The 18,796-nt window shown below is 36.0% G+C and overlaps 1 protein-coding gene across 1 annotated transcript in view; it reads right to left on the bottom strand.

The window, feature by feature from the left end:
- The window catches only part of ADAMTS19 (ADAM metallopeptidase with thrombospondin type 1 motif 19), a 222,728-nt gene that overhangs the window by 164,880 nt on the left and 39,052 nt on the right, over positions 1–18,796 (bottom strand). Inside the window, exons 3-6 of the mRNA XM_045507852.2 lie at positions 13,130–13,295; positions 6,557–6,729; positions 4,889–4,972; positions 4,053–4,210 (exon numbers count right to left, since the gene is read on the bottom strand). Coding sequence (XP_045363808.2) covers positions 4,053–4,210; positions 4,889–4,972; positions 6,557–6,729; positions 13,130–13,295 — 581 coding nt within the window. The remainder of the gene's footprint in view (positions 1–4,052; positions 4,211–4,888; positions 4,973–6,556; positions 6,730–13,129; positions 13,296–18,796) is intronic.

Genomic DNA, 18,796 nt, shown 5'->3' with positions numbered 1-18,796 from the left:
AAGCTATTTATTTTTCCCTTTGAAAACTAGTCAAAAATTATCTTATACATAGTTAGATATGAAAAGAATTTTGGCAAATTTTTGTTAGCCTAAGGTTACATATAGTTTAACTAAATGAGCAATTTTTAGTGTTTTGCCCATAAAGCCAATTCAAAAACTCATAGGTAAAAATCTTTGTTAGGCAGCACAGAAAACATGTTGAAAGCTATGCAGGAGCAAATGCTACTCTTATTCTTTATACTTAAGACTATGTCTTGTGGCTCTTTTGTCATAAACACAATATATAAACTCTCTATAGAGAAACTGATAATATGTAGGATTCCTCCAACTAATCGAAGTATCAAACAATTATATTCTTAAAAAATTCAGGGTCACCACTCACTGGAATTGGCTGTGAATTCCAGTAGTGAGTCTTATGAATTCAACATGTTCTTTACTCCATAAATGGGCATAAAATTAAAGGAAATTTGGTGCAGATATACAAACTGGACACAGAAATTCTTCATGTGTAGTTTAGAATGACAGAAACATATTTGCTCATACTGCCTTCATTTGTACACCCTGCTCCCTATTCTTTAATATTAGAATCAAAAGTGACAACATTGTGGCTGTTGTAATGGAGCATTCATGGTAAGGTCAAGCACTCTGTTAGGTTATTTAAGCATATCATCTCTACTGAATCTGATATCCTGTGAGACAGGTATTATCATGCCCATTTTACAGACAAAAAATTAATGGTCAATGAGGCTGAACAACTGCCAAGCCACACAGTTCATAACTGAGCCAGCCGGGATTAAATGCTTGCTCATCCCCATTGTCCAATATACTTTCTATTATACCAGACATCTCTGATTCTTATAAGCTTTGTTATTTTCCATTCATGTGTCAACCTTCCTTTTTATTTGAAATACTTCATAACAGCTTCATGCATTTAATTTTGCTGTTCCTGTTTCTAGGTCTTAATCATTGTCACCTACTTAATTCTCTCATCATTTTTCTATCCATCAACCTATGTAACTATGAGAAAACAAAACCAGATGCCAGTTTTATTAACCTGAAATAAAAGGAAATATTCTGCTGGCTTGTATTTCTTTTTAAAATATTCATGTATTTGACTATTTGAAAAAGTTAAATGTTTATTCCTGTCCATTTCATTATGTAGCAAATATCAAACCTCATACAACAACAGAATTTGGGAGGTAAGTTAGTCCAGTATAAAGTATTTCTTAAAAACCGAATAGCCTTGGTATACAAGGTAGACTTCAAACAAATCAAACATTGCATGTTTCAGTATTTTACTGAACTCTCCAGTGCACTTGAGATTAAAAATCCCAAGGCAAGGTAGGCTCACTCTATACAAGTAGGAAGTGTAAATTATTAAATGAATTTTTGCTGGATATAAAGAGCTAAAAGAAGGAAAAGGAACTAATACTTGTTTCACAATTCCTAGATGTTAGGAATTTTACATATTGTTTTCTCATTTAAACCTTAACCTGCTAATGAAATTACTACTAGTGATACTTAATGTATTAAACGAACCCCATAAAATGGTCTCAATCACTAGAGAATACCTTCAGCAACAATGGATGATTCTTAAATGAGGCTAACAATAATATGGGATGGAGTAATAGTTTTATAGATGAGGAAAGTGGATTTTAACCATGGGCTGACAAATCTATCAATGAAAAACATTTATTATACAATAATACAACAAAAGATATTTCAGATACTATGTCTTCCACATTAACATATTTGCACAGGATCTTATACAATTATTTATGTTTGGGGAAAATTATTGACTGTTCACTATATGTTAGATATGATACAAGATACCTTGTAGTCTTCACTCTGTACTACTAATCTCATAATGAGACTCAGAGAGGTCAATTAGTCAACTCAAGATGACCAGCTAGTCTTTGGATAAATAGGTCATATCTACTCTGATCATCTTTTCTTGCTGAGTTTTAAAGTTCTAAATACTTACATATCATATACATATATACACATGCATACATACATTCTGGATACAAATTTCTGTTAGATATACATATTGCGACTACTTTTTCCAAATCTGGAGCTTTTTTTTCTGACGGGAAGTGAGTATTGATCTTAACACTGTTTCCTCTGTGTAATGTATCTCTTTTTTCTGGCCAATTCAACTTTTTTCCCCCCTGTATCTTTGATTTTCACCAGTTTTTCTACAATATACCTAGGTCTCTAGGTTGTTGGTTTTCATGAAATTTGGGGGGGGGGATTTGCCATTACATCTTCAAATAATTTTCTTACCCATTCCCATCCTTTCCCAAGATTCCAAATACAATCACATTAATTGGTAAATCCACATCTAAGCCATCTCTCAGGTCAGTCTCTATTGATTACTGTTCTTTGACCATGGGTCACACTGTCATCTTTCTTTGCTTGGCTAATTTTCACTATATTCCGAGCATGTTATTGTAGATAATATATTATAGAGATTCAAGATTCTGTTATCTTCCTCTGAAGAGTGCTGATTCTTATTTTAGGAAGCAGTTCAGTTACCTGCTGGTCACTCTAAATTTAGGTAGCTTTGAGTTTATTCTTTGGTAGGGAAGATCTATCAAAAGCTCAAGATGATTCCCAAGTCTTTGTAAACTGGTGGGACTCAATCTCCAAACTCTATCTTCTCTGAAAACGGTACTAGGTCTTGGTTTCAGGCTTGGTTAGGACAGGTCAAGCGTAGGCATTTCTCTGGATCATGGTGCCTATCGTGAAGGCGCAGCCTTTCTCTTTTCTTGGCTAAATGCCAGGAGTAATGACATGGTATTAACAAAGTTGCTCTACTGTTGTGGCCCGAATATGCTCAATTTCTAGTCTACTTTTAACATCTAAATTCCATAGCAGTAGCACTCTGATGAACTTTGATTAGTTTCTATCTGTATATATTTAGCCAGCCTTGCAAGGTTCTCACAGATGATCTGCACACAGACTTCTTGGCACCTCTCCCTGCATAGAGTCCTCTTCCCTGGTGCCCTCAGAGTAGGACCCTTGTGCTCTACCTAGATTCCAGCTTGCTGGACCAGTGAAAAAAAACTGTCCCCAGGCAAAAAGCTGGGTTGGCTGTGGGGCTCACTTAACATATATTCCTTGTTTTAGAGACTGCACTGCTCATTCTCCAATGACTGAAAGCAGTTGCCTCATAACTATTTTCAACTTTTATGGTTGTTTTTTGCAGAGTTCCAATATCAGGTGCACCTACATAGCTGGAAATGGAAGTCCAATTGTGTTCCTGCATAGAGATCTTTTCCATCTTTATGAATTATTTATAAGTAAAATAGTTTTTGTACAAGTCAACAAGAAGCTATCGTGAATGCAGTAGGACTCATTACATACAGTCCTGTCTCAATGTCACTGTGTAGTCCGTGATGTGAAATGTCAACATTATTCATACTAAAATAAAATGGCTGGTGAACAATGAATTACCATTAATTTTTACTAGCTCTAAGCAAGATACACTCATAAATAATTACTACTATAAAGTGCTCACAGAGAGTAAACTGTTTCTCACCATGTCACCTTCTTATGTTTATATGTGATGCTTTGTTACGAATATTTGTGAGTGGTACGGACATTCACAATGCAGCTCAAAGTTCATTAGCTAGAGATGTGATTGAAACTTTTTTCTCAGATGGAACCAGATAGCCTGTCAATCACTTAATTTAACATTTTGGGTACTTTGTATGATGACTATAAAACATGGAGCATAGGTTCATAATTTCGAGGGTCCATCAAAATTCACCAGTGTTTTCACTTATTGTCAATGGCTACATCTTCATGTTCAAAATTGACAGTAAATTTTTTTAATTAACTAACCAAATGTCTAGTCAATATGCCAGCCAATATATGCCTGTTTAGAAATCAGTTATTATGAATTGAGGGAGATGTCTAACATCATTATGCCAAAAGATTTTTGGAACACCAAATCTGGAATAAAAGCATTCTGTGAAGGGATTAATAGGATTAACAGCCTCGCCATTGAATTAGGAATGTCATTTAACTGGCTTTGGAAATTTTACCTTGTTATAAGTATAGCTGCGTCCACTGAAGTCATGTCCTCTCCCCAGCTTGTTGACATCTCTAAATGTATATCATTCTTTTTGCCAAATTCTTCATGCTGCCACTTACAAAAACTCTCTAGCATTTTCTCTCCATGGTGCCCAATGTAGAGATCTGCCTGCAAAAGAAGAGATTTTACTTCAAGGCAAATTATTCTCAGACAGACAAAAAGCTAAAAACTGAGGAGACTTCCTGAATTACTGAAGCAGCCTGCTGACCATAACATTAATTAGAACCTGGACGACATTCAGGATTAATTTTGCCTGAGCTAAAAATCTTAAAACTTTGTGTAGATACAATAATTACAAAATCTGTTTAATGCTATTTTGAGGAGAGAGGTGCAATGGAATATTAAGAATGTGGAACTTTTAGACTTAATCCACTACATCTACAATTTAAGAACAAAGGTTTTCCAAACTGCCAGTTAATAGCAGGCTAAAATGATGCCACAGAGGAGTCTCTGCTTAAACTGAATTATAGATAACAAACAAATTGTAAAGCACATATTTAAATGAGAAAATAAAACTGTCATTAAAAATTACTTTTAAAAATTACATTTTGTAAAGTTAAGGTTTGTTTCCAGGATCCTGGGAAACTAAGAACATTCTGTTTTTGGAATATAGTTGAGGTATTAACTAAAACTCAAGGGTAGATTTATGATACTTAAAGCGACTCAGTGGATATCTCTGGATTGTAAGTCAATAAGAAGTAAATCCCTAACATTCCCTTTACTTCAAAGTACCAGAACACAACTTCTCATTCACTTAATTGAACAAAAAACTCAAGACTTTCTTACTGGAGTTTCATGGAGCAGAACAAGCTTTATCACACGGAGATTGACCTGCACACCAAGACTCTTGTGTTGGAAAAGGTTAAAAACCTGAAAACAAATAAAAAGAAGAATCCTAAAATAAAACTGAAAAACATCTTAATTTTTCTTAAAGCCCAGACAGGAAAAAAAATCTCAATTTAGTTGAGAAATTTTATATTTTTTAAAATTTAAGTTATTTAAAAATTAGCTTAATAAGCAATAGTAACTAATTCATTATAGACACTAAGAAATTTAGACCTAGCATTCTGATACACTTACTGCAACCTTGAAAGCCCAGGCATTTCAATGGGGTGCAGAAGGAAGGCTGGCATTTTCATGATACTAAAGAGAAGAATTTTGGTAATTTTCTTAAGGCCACGAAATGCCAGCATCCTCCTTTCTTCTGAGAAACAGTCCTGAAAGCTCAGGCTGCTCTATGCCACCTCCCAGTTCACCCCTTAGAGTTTATTTTCTCACCCCAGGCTAGCTGCCAAATAGGAACGGGTTTTCAAAGCTCCTCCCTCCCATGGTGCCCGTGAAGACAAGGCTGTTGATACTTAGTGTTTTCAAATCATAATTATAACTGGCTTTCCCCAAACATGGTATGTGTAGCAATGTTGAAAAGTAAGGCATATTTTTTATGTGGTACCTTGATTTGGGGGGGGGTAAATTTTAGTGTTTATTTAATTTACAACAGAAAATGTAACACTGGCACACCAAACCCACATCGGAGACTGGAGTTGGTAAGCTATGCTAGTCTACCCTAAACAGAAAGCTGGTAGAGTGTCCAGGACAGAGCTGAACACAGACAGAAGGACGGCGGTGTGAAAAAATCTGTTCACTGGTAAGAGTAAGCCAAATGATAAGCCAAAAAAAGTAAGAATGGGGAAGTTACAAAACACAGTTATCTCTGAATTGGCGGTTTGGTTCTTCCCTTGTCTTACATGGTAACTGGAATTACACATGGACACTTGCCTGTGGTTTTTCTTTACGCTTCTTCTCCCCTAAGAACCAGTCTTCACTATAACCTTCTAATTCTGCCTCGAAGGAAGTCTACCCAATGGGGTGTGCAATTCAGATTCAGGTGGTATCCTGGTACAACCTAGATTTCTGCTGTCCAGAAGCTATCAGCCAAAGTGAGCTACATGTGATTAAGCTCATTAAAAATTCACCTATTAGCTATTAGGTCTTACTACTCAACTAGTATTATTTCTGACATTCAATTTCACATATCTGTAAAAGAGCTCGGTGAATTACCAACCTCCATTTTTGTTTCAACTCATAATCTACAGAACTTCAGTGGGGCCGTGCGTATAGACAAAGGTAACATTTCTGCTATTTCAACAAATGGCCTTTTATAAAAAAGAATGAAAAGAAGGGCACAGAAAAGAGAAAAAAGAATAATAGAGAAATATTTTTGCCACATCAAGATTAACAATGCTTTTTTTTTTTTTTACTAGAAGATGTGAGTTATCATTTTCATATCTCTTTTGAGATGGATCAATTTGGTATATGTATTTTTTTAACGGATGTCATGTCAATAAAAGAAAGGAATAGTAATGAGTTAAGTTTTAAAGAACTTCATTATACTCACACATTTCTTCCTTAGAGTTTTCTTGAAAAAATTCCAAGCGCACTTTAAAGTTTGCCTACCATATTTAAGATGGTTAGAATGAATCTCCGGGCTGCATCTGCTCCATGATGGGAAACCACGGCTGGGTCTGCAACCACTACAGTCTCTATGTTGTATTCTTGAGGTAATTTGTATGAATATCGTTTCCCTCTTCCACTTTCTGTGACTTTTTTCGATCTAGGTCTTCCTTTATCTGCAACAGAGAAAGAAATTTTCCAATGTGCCTCCATCTTGGCAAAGTGAATTAAAAAAAAAAGTCCATTTTTTCAACAATGATGAAGAAAGTTTATTCAATGCCAACATGAGCTGGTGATATAATGGTGAGCTATACTTATGGAACATAAATGAGCATTTGGCTTTGGAGTCTGACTTTGGAATCCGACAGACTGGATATCCACCATTTATTAATTCTGCACTTGGAAACTAACATCACTTGTCAGTCTTAGTTTCCTCATTTGTAAAATGAATACCAGTATACCACCTGCTTTCTAGAGTTGCTGATGATCACAATGGTAAAAATTTTAGCACAGAGATCCATATAAATAACTCAATAAATAAAATATATCATGATTTTTCCCTTTGAAACCAGTGACAAAATAAATGCCTGCTTGCAAGAAGTGCCTGAGGGGACTGCCCCACACATCCTCGGGTCAGGCAGGTGCCCCTAATAACTAAAACTATGCATGAGTTACAAAGAAATTGGCTTTGCCATCAGGACCATACAGAAGTTATGACCTTAGGGTAGCAGATTCCTCAGACAGGGTCAAATAAAAGCAGTAACCACAAATAGACATATTTATAAATTTAATTGTATAAAAATGTAAAATTTCTGTTCATGAAAACATGGCATTATCAGAATGAAAAGCATCCAACCAAGTGGGAGAAGATATTTACAGTACTTTTCCATAATAAAGAAATAAAAAGCCACTCTAATAGCACAGGGAACTATACTGAATTTCTTGTAATAATATATAATGGGAAAGAGTCTGAAAAGAAAATATATATGTATGTATGTGTATAACTAAATCACTTTGTTATACACCTGAAACTAACACTGTAAATTAACTACCTCAATAAAAATAAAATTTAAAAAAGTTAAAAATTAAAAAGCTACTCTAAATCAATGACAGATAACGCAAATGAAATAGTGGCTGCAAATTGGAGTAGCCATTTCTCAAAAAAGGAGATCCAAATGGCTTATAGCATACAAGGTGCTCAATCTCATTAGTCTTTAGGGAAATGCAAATTAAACTGCAATAAATTAAATAAATTAAAATCCCTAGAACAGGTAAAATAAAGAGATGATTTTATGAGCGTCCGTCCACAAGAATGAGAGGACAACTGGAAGTCCCATACTCACACATGCTGGGCATTTAAACTAGGATAAACACTTTAAAAAAACTGGTTGGCAGTATCTCTTAGGGCTGAACAACTGTACATCTAATGCTCAACAATCTAAAGTACATACTCTCCAGAAATGCATGCAAATTGCATGTAAAATTATTCACAGTGGCACTATTCTTAACAGTTCAACTAACCCTCAATAGTATGATGAAAAAAGAAATGAAAATGAACCAACTACTTCAACGAGTGAAAAAATGGATGAGCCTCACAAACATAATGCTGAGCAAGAGAAGCCAATTACAAAAGAGTCGATAGTGCACGATTCCATTTATGGAAACATCAAAAACTGGGAAGACGCGATGTCACAAATCAGGACAGTAACTATCTTGGGGTAAGAGAAGTTAGTGTCTAAGAGTGGGCACAAGGGGAGTAGCTATGGCGCTGATAATTTCTATATTTTGATCTGGGTGGTAACTACACAGTCATGCTCATTTTGGGAAAAATCAGTACCTGGACACATCATTTGTACAACTTTCTGTGTGCATCTGGTGCTTCAGTAATTAATTTATGGTTTTAACAGCTTTATTGAGGGGTAACTTACATGCCATAACAAGTAGCCATTTAAGTGTACAATTCAATTAGTTTTAACAAATTTCTACAGCTCTGCAATCATTTCCACAATCCATTATTAATCTAGCTATCACCTGTTCTTCTTGCCATTTACCAAAATTCTGTAGATGTCACTAAATTGCTATCATCTTTTTCCCCAAACCTTGTGCTAGTTGCTGACATCTTTTATAATTCTTTTCTATAATTTTAGTGGATTTCCTGGAAGTAAATGTGTGTTTAATGGAATCCCATGGATGTAAATTTATGTGTCTATTTTGTCATATTTCCACAGACATCTTCAATTTTCTATTGAATTTGGAGGTATGTATTCTCATAGTTCTAGTCCATCATCTTGGTTTCTGATTAAATTCATTTTCTTAAGTCTTGTTCCAGCTACTTTGACTTTGGCTTGCCAGTTCAATTTAATTCTATTCTATTTTACTACCATTTCCACCTAATCTGCCCTCTAATATCTTTTCATTATACCAGGATTAATTCAGCTCTTGACTTCTTGAACTACTGTGTCCCTTCTATTACCAACTTCTAAACCCAACTGAGTTAGCTGTGAGCTCTAACACGAACTGGATCCCACCATGATTTCTACAAACTTCATTGTTCTCAGATATCTCCACCAATTACAGTTTCTCATTTTTTTTCTCACAGAGACACAAACTAAAAATCTATTTAACAAATAGTTTTAGCCAAATGTCAAGTAGAGTCAGTTAACTAAGTTAACCAAAATGTTATGAAAATAATTGCAAAGACACTTTATTTAAGAAAAAATTAAATATTATATCATGAAATAAGAAAATGCAAAAGGACAAAAAACAACAGTAGTCATCTGCAACAGAATCACTGTGGTTAAAAGTAATCCATATTTAGTACCAGCAGTTGATACCAAAGACCTTGATGAAGGACAACATAAGCAACTGGTTTTATTAGTACCTTGAGGCCGACAACAGAAATGAATTTCGTAGTTTTTCTAATTGTAATCTCCATTTCAGGGTGTACGTATGGAAGAAGACATGCCCATGGAGGAGACAGAGATGTAAGAAAAATAAAATGAGAGCTAATATGAAACCAAAGGGATAGTTATAAAATGAGTGGCTTTTCAACCTTCTCAAGAGTGATAAACAGACCACATAAGGGAGAGAGAGAAAAGTTTATTACGTTTATTGCCCCAGCTAATGACAGCTGTGTTGGCCCCAAACTGTCAGTGTGCTACATCCTTATCTGCATGTTACATTTAAATAGACTACTTGGAATATTTTAGGTTTCTTAAGAATCTCAATGTCATGGTTGGTTGACTCCATCCTACAAGTTAGCTATTACGTGTGAAAATCATGCATGTTGAAGTCATCTAAAGTTGCTTTCTTTGACGTCTTCACTGTCCACATCAACCGTGCTGAGCTCATTCTTCATCTCCTCAGTCTTGAGGCCATTTTCTACCCAAAGGTGTGTATAAAAACAAGAGTGGATACCATGCACTTCCAGTTAAAGAAGGCATTTTTAAATGTGTAGTCACCAATGCTCAGTATGTGCTCCCTGTAATATCCTCCACAGCAGTTCTGCGTGGCATATGGAAACCTTTTCAGTGGTGGTCTGGTTAAGTCAGCTCTCAGAGCAGAGACGGTCTCCATATCCTGCTTGAATAGACTGGTCTTCTTCAGTTCCATAAATCTTCTTCTTGTTCCCAGAGTCCTGGACATACTCCTAAGTTTATACGAAAATGTCAAGGCATATATATTGGTTGATAATGTCATCTGCCTGCTTACAATCTTAAGGACCATGTTTTGCCTTCCAGATAAAATCCTCATCACCACGGCACCCAAGCCCACTCATTATCTCATCCAAGACCACTTTTCCCAGCTGCATCTCATGTCCACACTGCAGATGCTGGCTTCAGCTCCCCAGCTGGTACTTTCTCCTGCTTTTATACATTTGTATGTATTGCTCTTCGGCCTGAAATGCACTTTCCCTGTCTAACAATATCTTCACGTATGTTTTCATTTTCACATACAATCTAATTAAATTTTGAAATAGCACTGAGGTTCAGGCATCACTGTACCCATTCTGTACACTGTAAATGGAGCTTTGGAGAGATCGAGTAAGTTTTCCAAAGTCACCGATCTAGGACGTAACAGCATAAGGATGTGGACAAAGGCAGTCTGACCCCAAAGTCCATTTTCTTAACCTGCACACTCTGTTCTCTTTCCTCCCTACAGTCTGGATACATGTGGCTAGATCTTTGAGGCTGAGCCCATTTACATGAGAAGCTTAGAATCTTGGGTACTGAGTTTCATAGCTCCATATAATTGTCAACTGTCATATAATTACTTGTCATATAATTACTCACTTACCAATTTGTCTAAAAATAATACACTGGTCAACTCTTGAGAATAAGAGCTGTGTCGCTTAGCTCCACCTCCCTGTGTGATGATTGGTTCTGCGTATGTTGTGAATGAAGAAGTTAAGGTTCAGAAGTTCAAGGGAAGTGAAGGAGAGTCTGTAGCTGAAGGGAGACTGAAGCTGGGCCTTGAACCCAGGGCCTCCGACTCTCAGCCTCATGTGCCTTTCTTTCCTCTGTATTGTCTTTTCATAAAAGGACACAACAAAGTCATCCTAAACTATAAAAGTGCCTGTTCAGAAAAAAATATTTACGTAATCAACACATATAAACCTATGGCATTAAAATGATGATGGGGAATAGGACAAAGCCCAAGTTGAATCCAAGTCAACTTTATGTTCTTGTTGTGCAAAGGCAAATGCAGTTACATTACCCAAATTTGAATCATGTTCTTAATATGCTAATACATTACCTGAAGAAGGAAAGAACTACAATTAGACATATCAGCTTAATTAAGTAAATGATATTTTATATCATGGATTGCTGATTTTAAAATGATTTTATAAATTCCATATCCTTAAAAAGCATCAGAACAGGTAAGTTCAGTAAAGCATCCAACTGATGATAGGTTAGCACTCCTTGCGCGCAAGCACTCAATACAATTGGCACGTAACAGTCACGCCTCAAAAAAAATTAACTTTATCAACAACATGTGTAAAATATGTACCATGTATTTATGCGTTATAAAATTATCAAAATTAAGAATTTTCTAGAAACCATTCGTCCGTGCATAAAGGCACACAAAGCCTGCTTTATGTCATCCGTGTACAGGAGGAATTAGAACAGCTGGAACTTGCTATGATTCAAAAGTTGCACAGCGCATATTTTCAGTATAACTCAACACAAGGCAACCTCCTTAAATGGACTAAATCCAAGTTGCTGCTGTTATCATTTCATGATACAAAAGCCTTTCTTTTGCTTGTTTGTAATGCTACAACTTTAATTCAGCTGTTTTTTAACTCCATTGTATCTATAGTTGTTCGAATAAAGAAGAAGGATGTGTCTTATTTAAAATGACTTGATCATGTATGTTGAACAGTGTAACAGAGACAGATTCACTTAACCACTTTTGAAGATAATTCTCTTACAGACTGGTACATCGAAACAGAAACATATTGAAACTCTTTCTGAATCTGAACATCCCAGACAACAGGTGACACCAACATCCCATGGCCTCTGCAAATGTTACTTGTTATCACAATTTTCATACCTAAACCAGCCTCAAATACCATAACCAACTTCAGAACTGATATCTTGGCACTAACTACACTAACACTTAATTTCAAGTCTTCAAGTCAAATTTTAAAGTCTTTAAAGCAAAAATTCTTCAGTAAGTTCTCACTGCCTCAGACTCAAAATGGAAATATTTCTCCTTCAGTGCATATGCACTGGGATGTCTGGATTAGATGTCCCAACACTTTACCTAGGGAAACTACTGAATGTTGGCTATAACTTTCCGGTCCTACTTATGTAATAGAAATCATTCATTTTCCTTACCGCTCTTGCTAATGCCACAGATCTCTGCCAAAGGAAGTAAAGAAGTGTACAAAACAGTCACCCATTTTATTTCTGTGAGGAACTGGCAGACACACAGAGACTAGGATTTGATGGTTGGGAATGTTTATAAGCCTCTGAAACGTCCAGATTCCAGGTATTCTGACACTGAGAATAAAATTCAAAGAAGTAAATCTTGACTCTTCCATTTGTTCCTCTGCTAATTTCAACCTTCAAGATGATTTTTACTTGAGCCAAATAAAAAAAAAAAAAAGAAGAAGAAGAAGAAGGAAAAGATGCTTCTAGTCAAAGTAAAGAGATCTCTGTGATGTTCTCATAGAGGTGGACTAAAATAAGACCATGAGTTCGCAGTATTCAGTTTCATGGGATCTGGAATTCTCTCTGTGTCATTTCTATTCCAGTGAGGCGAACAGTATCCCATGAGAACACTTCACAGTTCAGGAGAGATACAGAGCATGTAATATATTAGCATCTGAAGTTCTTTTGGGTTTCTATTTTGTGATATTACAATGTACTATTTCTTAGAAAACTAAAAAAGAAGTCTAAAAACTGTATGTAACTGTCATTAGCCAAGAGAAATGCCACATTATAAAAAAGATAAAGCTGCTGGATGAATGGACAGATAAGGAGGGAGGCAAGGAAGGAAGGAAGGGACAATTTTTACAGGATTCATCTCACATTGCACAGTTAGTTAAATCCTTTCAGGAGAAGGCATTACCTGAAATGATACCACAGTAATGACTGTGAGGAGCTGACTTCTCTGTGACTTTTTCCTCCATGGACCTTTTCTGCCTATATACACGGTGTGGGTGACCCGTTATGGCCATTGTATCATTGAGTGGTTCAATAAACATGAAGTCTTCATTAAGCTGTATAAATCCCATCTGGAATATATAACATAAAAAGATATGGATGAAATACCATTCGAATAAGTTACTTTCTAGGTTCTCCCACTCACACTCTATCTTTTCCACATATGTGCACACATTTTTCTAGTGAAGCTCTTTGAGCAACCCCACGAAGAAGGTAACTGTCTTCCCCTTTTATTATTCATCTTCATGTACTTTATTGCACGAGCATAAACTTAATTTAGTTATTCTTAGCCTGTGTGGGTGGGAGGCTGGATGCCAGCAACAGATGCACAGTAAAAATTCTGGAATGTTGAAGGCTCACTTTGGGAGACCCATGGGGTCACTTACACGTACAGCACGTACAGAAGGGCAATACAGGTTTTAATTGCATATGCCACACAGTGCAACTTTTTGACAATCATTACTTAATAAAGTAATTCATGTAACATGTCACAGTAAACGGAGGCTATACAGCATTAAAGTTATTATATAAAATATTCTTAAAGCCTCTTACTAAACATTTTTTTAAAACCCTTGACTAATAAATTACAGAAAAAAATGAAGCATCACTTATATAAACAAGTTTCATTGCATACAATGCCATGTTTTTAAAGTCAGCCAGTTGTGGGCAGAGGGCTAATAACTGTAAAATATGGTTATGATCAACAAAAAGAACTTTTCAAAAGCAAATATTCTTTTATTATATTGAAGCTAAGCCTACTCATTTCTTCCCTTCCTTTTGTAGAATATAAATTTGCATTATAACTAGGAAAATGGAAGAATATATGACTTGATCTTCTCAATTTTTATTATTTTACTCTACTGAAATATATATAAAAACATTTATTTGATCTTTACGCTGTTAACTCTTTAGTAAACATTTCTGAAGAAATAATCGCCTAGAACTGCACGATTCACACTTTGCTAATATCAAAGTTTAAAACACTGTTTTGCATTAGCTACATGAACATTATGTACAGTTCATTTTAACTTGATCCACATGCAATTAGCGTAGTAATATAATAACTTCTTCAGCTATAGTAATTCTTCCAAACGGAATATTAAAAGAAAATCTACGCTCAAAAAAAAAATCTTTTCCTTAGAAGCAAGAAAGTTTTTAAATTTTGTTTTGTTTTAATTACTAAAGTGTATTGCATCTTCTATATGGAAAACCAGGTGATTCCCAGTATGCTACCTCATTTTATTCTGTACAGAATTGTCTCTATAAGATATCTGAAGAATAATCTTAAAATCCGCATCCATTTCCTTTCACTGAAGTGTTAATATCACTCATAAAACTCCCAACCACTAGAATAGCAGCTCCACCACGTTTGTCCCCTCCCTCTCTGTCTCTTCCCCCCTTTTCCTCGCCTTCCCAGTCTCCCCTTCTCCCCGCCTCTCTCTAGACACACACACACCATTTGTAGGTGGGGATAAAGCAAAGATTTACTCTGATGATTCTTTTCAAATATCACGCATGTATATATTTGAGCCATTTTTGTGTAATTTTACTAGGACTTCCAGTGACTTCTAATGATGTTTCCATTCTCTCATATATGAAACTGGCTTGAACTTTAAAGTAATTACACGAAAGTCAAAAAATTTTCCCTAGAGCCTAGTTTTATGAGAATAAAATATCAAATACTTAAAAATGTAAATAATAATCATTAAAGAAGTTGTACATCTTATCTATGTATGGACTGAGGATAAGTGGTGTCACACTAGTTATCACTAATCCAAAGTGTGAAAATACATAAATGTTTCTCTTGTCATATATTAGTGTGGTTCTGATGTTGAATTAGCAGTCTGGGCCGTTAACAGAACTGACAGTGTGGCTGATGACTAAAACAATTATTGCTACGATGCTCAGTTTCCCTAAATCATAAGTTTACAATCTGATACATTCTTTCAACAAGTTTTAAGTATGGTACGATTTATAACAATAAACATTATAAAATTTAATTGCATACTATCATGTAAAATTTAATGACCTCAAGAACAGATTCTGGACTTAAGATTATTTGGGTTCATAACCTACTACTAGCATGCAGCTATGAGAAAGTTACAGCGCTCTATACAACAGCTTCACAGGGTTGTTTGGAAGGCTTTTTAAAAGCACTTATAGGACCTGTAATGCTCCTATCATAGAATCTGATATGGGGTAACCCCTCAATAAATGTTCATTGTAAATTTTATTTTATTAATAAGGATAATCATAACAAATGTAATCAGCCAAACATTTGAGAGTGAACTAAAGGGCTCAGAGAGGCCAAAGGATTAAAATTTATTCATCTTTGTATCCCCATGCTAGCATATTAAATATAGTGTGAAATAAAGATGAGTTTTTTTTAGTTACAATCCAGAAACCTCTTCATAACATAGAGCTCCCTGTTGTGTTAGGATTTTATCTATACATGTTTTTAAAATTAAGAAGGCTACTTTTAAAAAGGAAAAAAATGTTGGAATAATTATAAACGATGACTCATTCATTCAATACGTATTTCCCAGCTGACCGCAGTGTGCCAGACTCAGCTCACTCAGGGGCACATTTAGCATCAAGTTTTCAGGTTTCCCTCGGGGAAGGGCTTCTCTCTGAGACCAGGATACTGTCCTGCAGCACAGGAAGTGCTCTAGCTTGAGCTGGTATCTTTCAAGCAGAATTGCAGGAAATCTTGAGGTTTTGTGTCCCCACCGAGGGCTCACTTGCTCCACTAACAAAATGGGTTGTTCTACCTGCGCTGTGAATTTACAAGCGCTGAAAGAACATAAAGGCATATTCACCTCTCTTTACAAGTAAGTGCTCCCGTGTTTGACAATCCAGTTAGGCAGCATTCACTTTAGTGCGAGTATTGCCCTTCCAATTTTAGAAGGAAAGAACATTAATTAATCGTGATTTAATGTGGTACAATACATTCTCTACAATAAATGCCAACTATATAAGCACTGTCTCCCAGACTGCCCTGTTTCGATTTTTCAAAGTGATTTTAACAATTCTGAGACATGTCATGCAAACATTTCAAAATGAAATTAATTTAACAGTTGTTCCCTGCCTCGTTTCTGTCATCGTGTGCATTTTCTCAGATGATGGCGTCTGTTCTATTGTCATGGAACGTTATTCTTTGATTTGACAATTTAGCAAACATTTCAATATTTTGCAAATTTACCACGGCTTATGTGAAAATAAGTTACCAGTCATTTCTTGTCTTACTGGTTCTGATATTTCACTTTCTCTCTATTTAGATGCTCGCATGCTTTTTAAAACAGCCATGATCTCCCAGTAGGTGTACTGACCCCGCCACCAACTCCTAATCACAACCTGAAATTAGATTTGGCCAAATGTGCATGAATTTTTCAGTTCGCGGCTTCAATTCACCCAATACAAATGTTTCATTTGTTCAACCTCATGTTAACTATGATCTATTAAATAAGAAAGAGATTCTAAAGTCCTAACATAAGCATTAATAAAATGTAACTTAAAAATGAGAAAACAACATGGCTTTCTCCAGCCCTGTTCCCACGCCTGCTTCACTTGCACTGCCTCACGTCCTGTTCCCTCAAAGAGCGGATGCACAACTATCATTACCACAAGTTTTCTTTTCATTCTTCCATGCTCCTTTCTGGAAACTGTCTTCATTTTCCAGAACCTTGGTTTTCTAAGTAAACTCTCAGTGGATTAGCTGAAGGGTCTGTATCTGAGGCTCAAACTGCATCTTGTGAGGGTCTTTAATAATATCCTATTTTTAAAAATATATAGCATATCACAAGAAGTAAATAGCATAAGTGTGAGGTAGATCTTAGTAATTTCGGGCTGTGAGAAGACTCTGGAGGGACAGCAGAACATGGATAAAACTAGGCTGAAGTGTTCCTCGTGAGAGGAGGCATTGGGAGCAAGGGCAACGAGGAAGTGGAATCTAGGAAAAGGTTTAAGAAGATGCCTGGCTTGAATAGAGAAATGAGGAAATGTAGCCAAAAATTAAGGTTAAACCAACATAACTGAAAACATGAAATGGCAAAGTTCTTGACAGGAAAAGGGAAGTCAACGTCCTGAAGGTCTGTGGATGATCACGCTACTGTCTGACCATAAAGTGTATTAGGAAATCCCTGAGATACTAGAAGAAGCAAGGGTGGGATTGGAGGGAAAAATTGGGAGTCTGGGATTTGCAGATACTGACCACTATACAGAAAATAGATAAACAGCAAGGTCCTACTGTAGAGCACAGGGAACTATATTCAATACCTTGTAACAGCCTATTATGAAAAAGAATATGAAAAGGAATATACATATATATGTAATAACTGAATCATTATGCTGTATACCAGAAATTAACACAACATGGTAAACTAGCTATACTTCAGTAAAAAATAAAATAAAATAAAATAGCAGGAACAGAAGTTTCTGAAAGGATCTGGCATCAGTCTACTGCTTCTAAAAACATTTTCAGTAGATGACTGATACTCTACACAAACTAAACTTCTATTTAAGTTTGGCTGTATTTTCACATGTATTCTCTTGAATGGTAATATTATAGTATATATCACACTAACTTAAGTGTATAGCTTAAAATGTAAGCATAATACAGGGATTGGCATAAATTACAATACTGTAAGTTTATTTTATGCTTTATTCAAATAAAACATCATTTTCAATATTACTGTAATTAGGAGTGATTTTTCACACCTTTGTGTATTGCATACATACACATAAAGCTGTAGGAAAACACACTTCTGACACCATACCTGTCCTATTATCGCATCACACTAAAGTACTCTTCCTGACTCGGTCTTTTCAAGGTTTCCCCTTTGAGCCCGTGAGGATAAACCCCAAACCCTTAAAGAAGACATATAAGGTATAAGGTCATGATAAACTCTTGCCTACCACTCCAACTTTATCTTTGCTACCTAAACTTCACAGATAACCATAACAAACGATTTTATTGTGTGAACAAATTTTATATTTTAACTGACTTCAGAATAACTTTCAGCTGCGTGGTCACACCTCGGTACACCGCACATGCTGTTTTCTCTTTCCAGAAAGTCACGGTACACAGAGTTACCATTTCTTCAATATCAAGCCAACTCTGTCCTCTCTCCAAAGTGACCAATGCCTCCCCCGTCCACTTCTGTAGCTTTGCCGTGACCGCACTATTAAGCCCATGGTGAATGCTGTTTTCACGACTCTCTGATTAGACCATGAGCTACTTCAGGAAAGACTTGGGGTGCAGTGCTCCTCATCACACCCCCACTGCACAAGGCTGGTACACAGCAGGTGCTTGAGAATGCTGCTTTTAACTCATGGATTCAAAGACAACGTATCCATTCGCTGCTCTGAAGGACACCTCTTCACTCTACCTGTGACTCTCTCTGGGGGGAAATTACAATCTGGTTTCTTCCCTCTGGCATTTCCAGTGTTGCTTTCCTGGTGTGTCCAAGTTTTATCTTTAGGAAAAGTTTTCATGGGCTCAAACTGCTAACATCATTCCATTTACTTTCCCTGCCAAAAGGCTTCAAAAAGAATCATCAGACTACAATGGTAG

The sequence above is a fragment of the Camelus bactrianus genome, chromosome 3 (assembly GCF_048773025.1).
Source record: "Camelus bactrianus isolate YW-2024 breed Bactrian camel chromosome 3, ASM4877302v1, whole genome shotgun sequence".
In the NCBI taxonomy this organism is placed as follows: Eukaryota; Metazoa; Chordata; class Mammalia; order Artiodactyla; family Camelidae; genus Camelus; species Camelus bactrianus.
The sequence above is the reverse complement of the archived record's forward strand: the minus strand, read 5'-3'. Positions and strand labels throughout refer to the sequence as shown.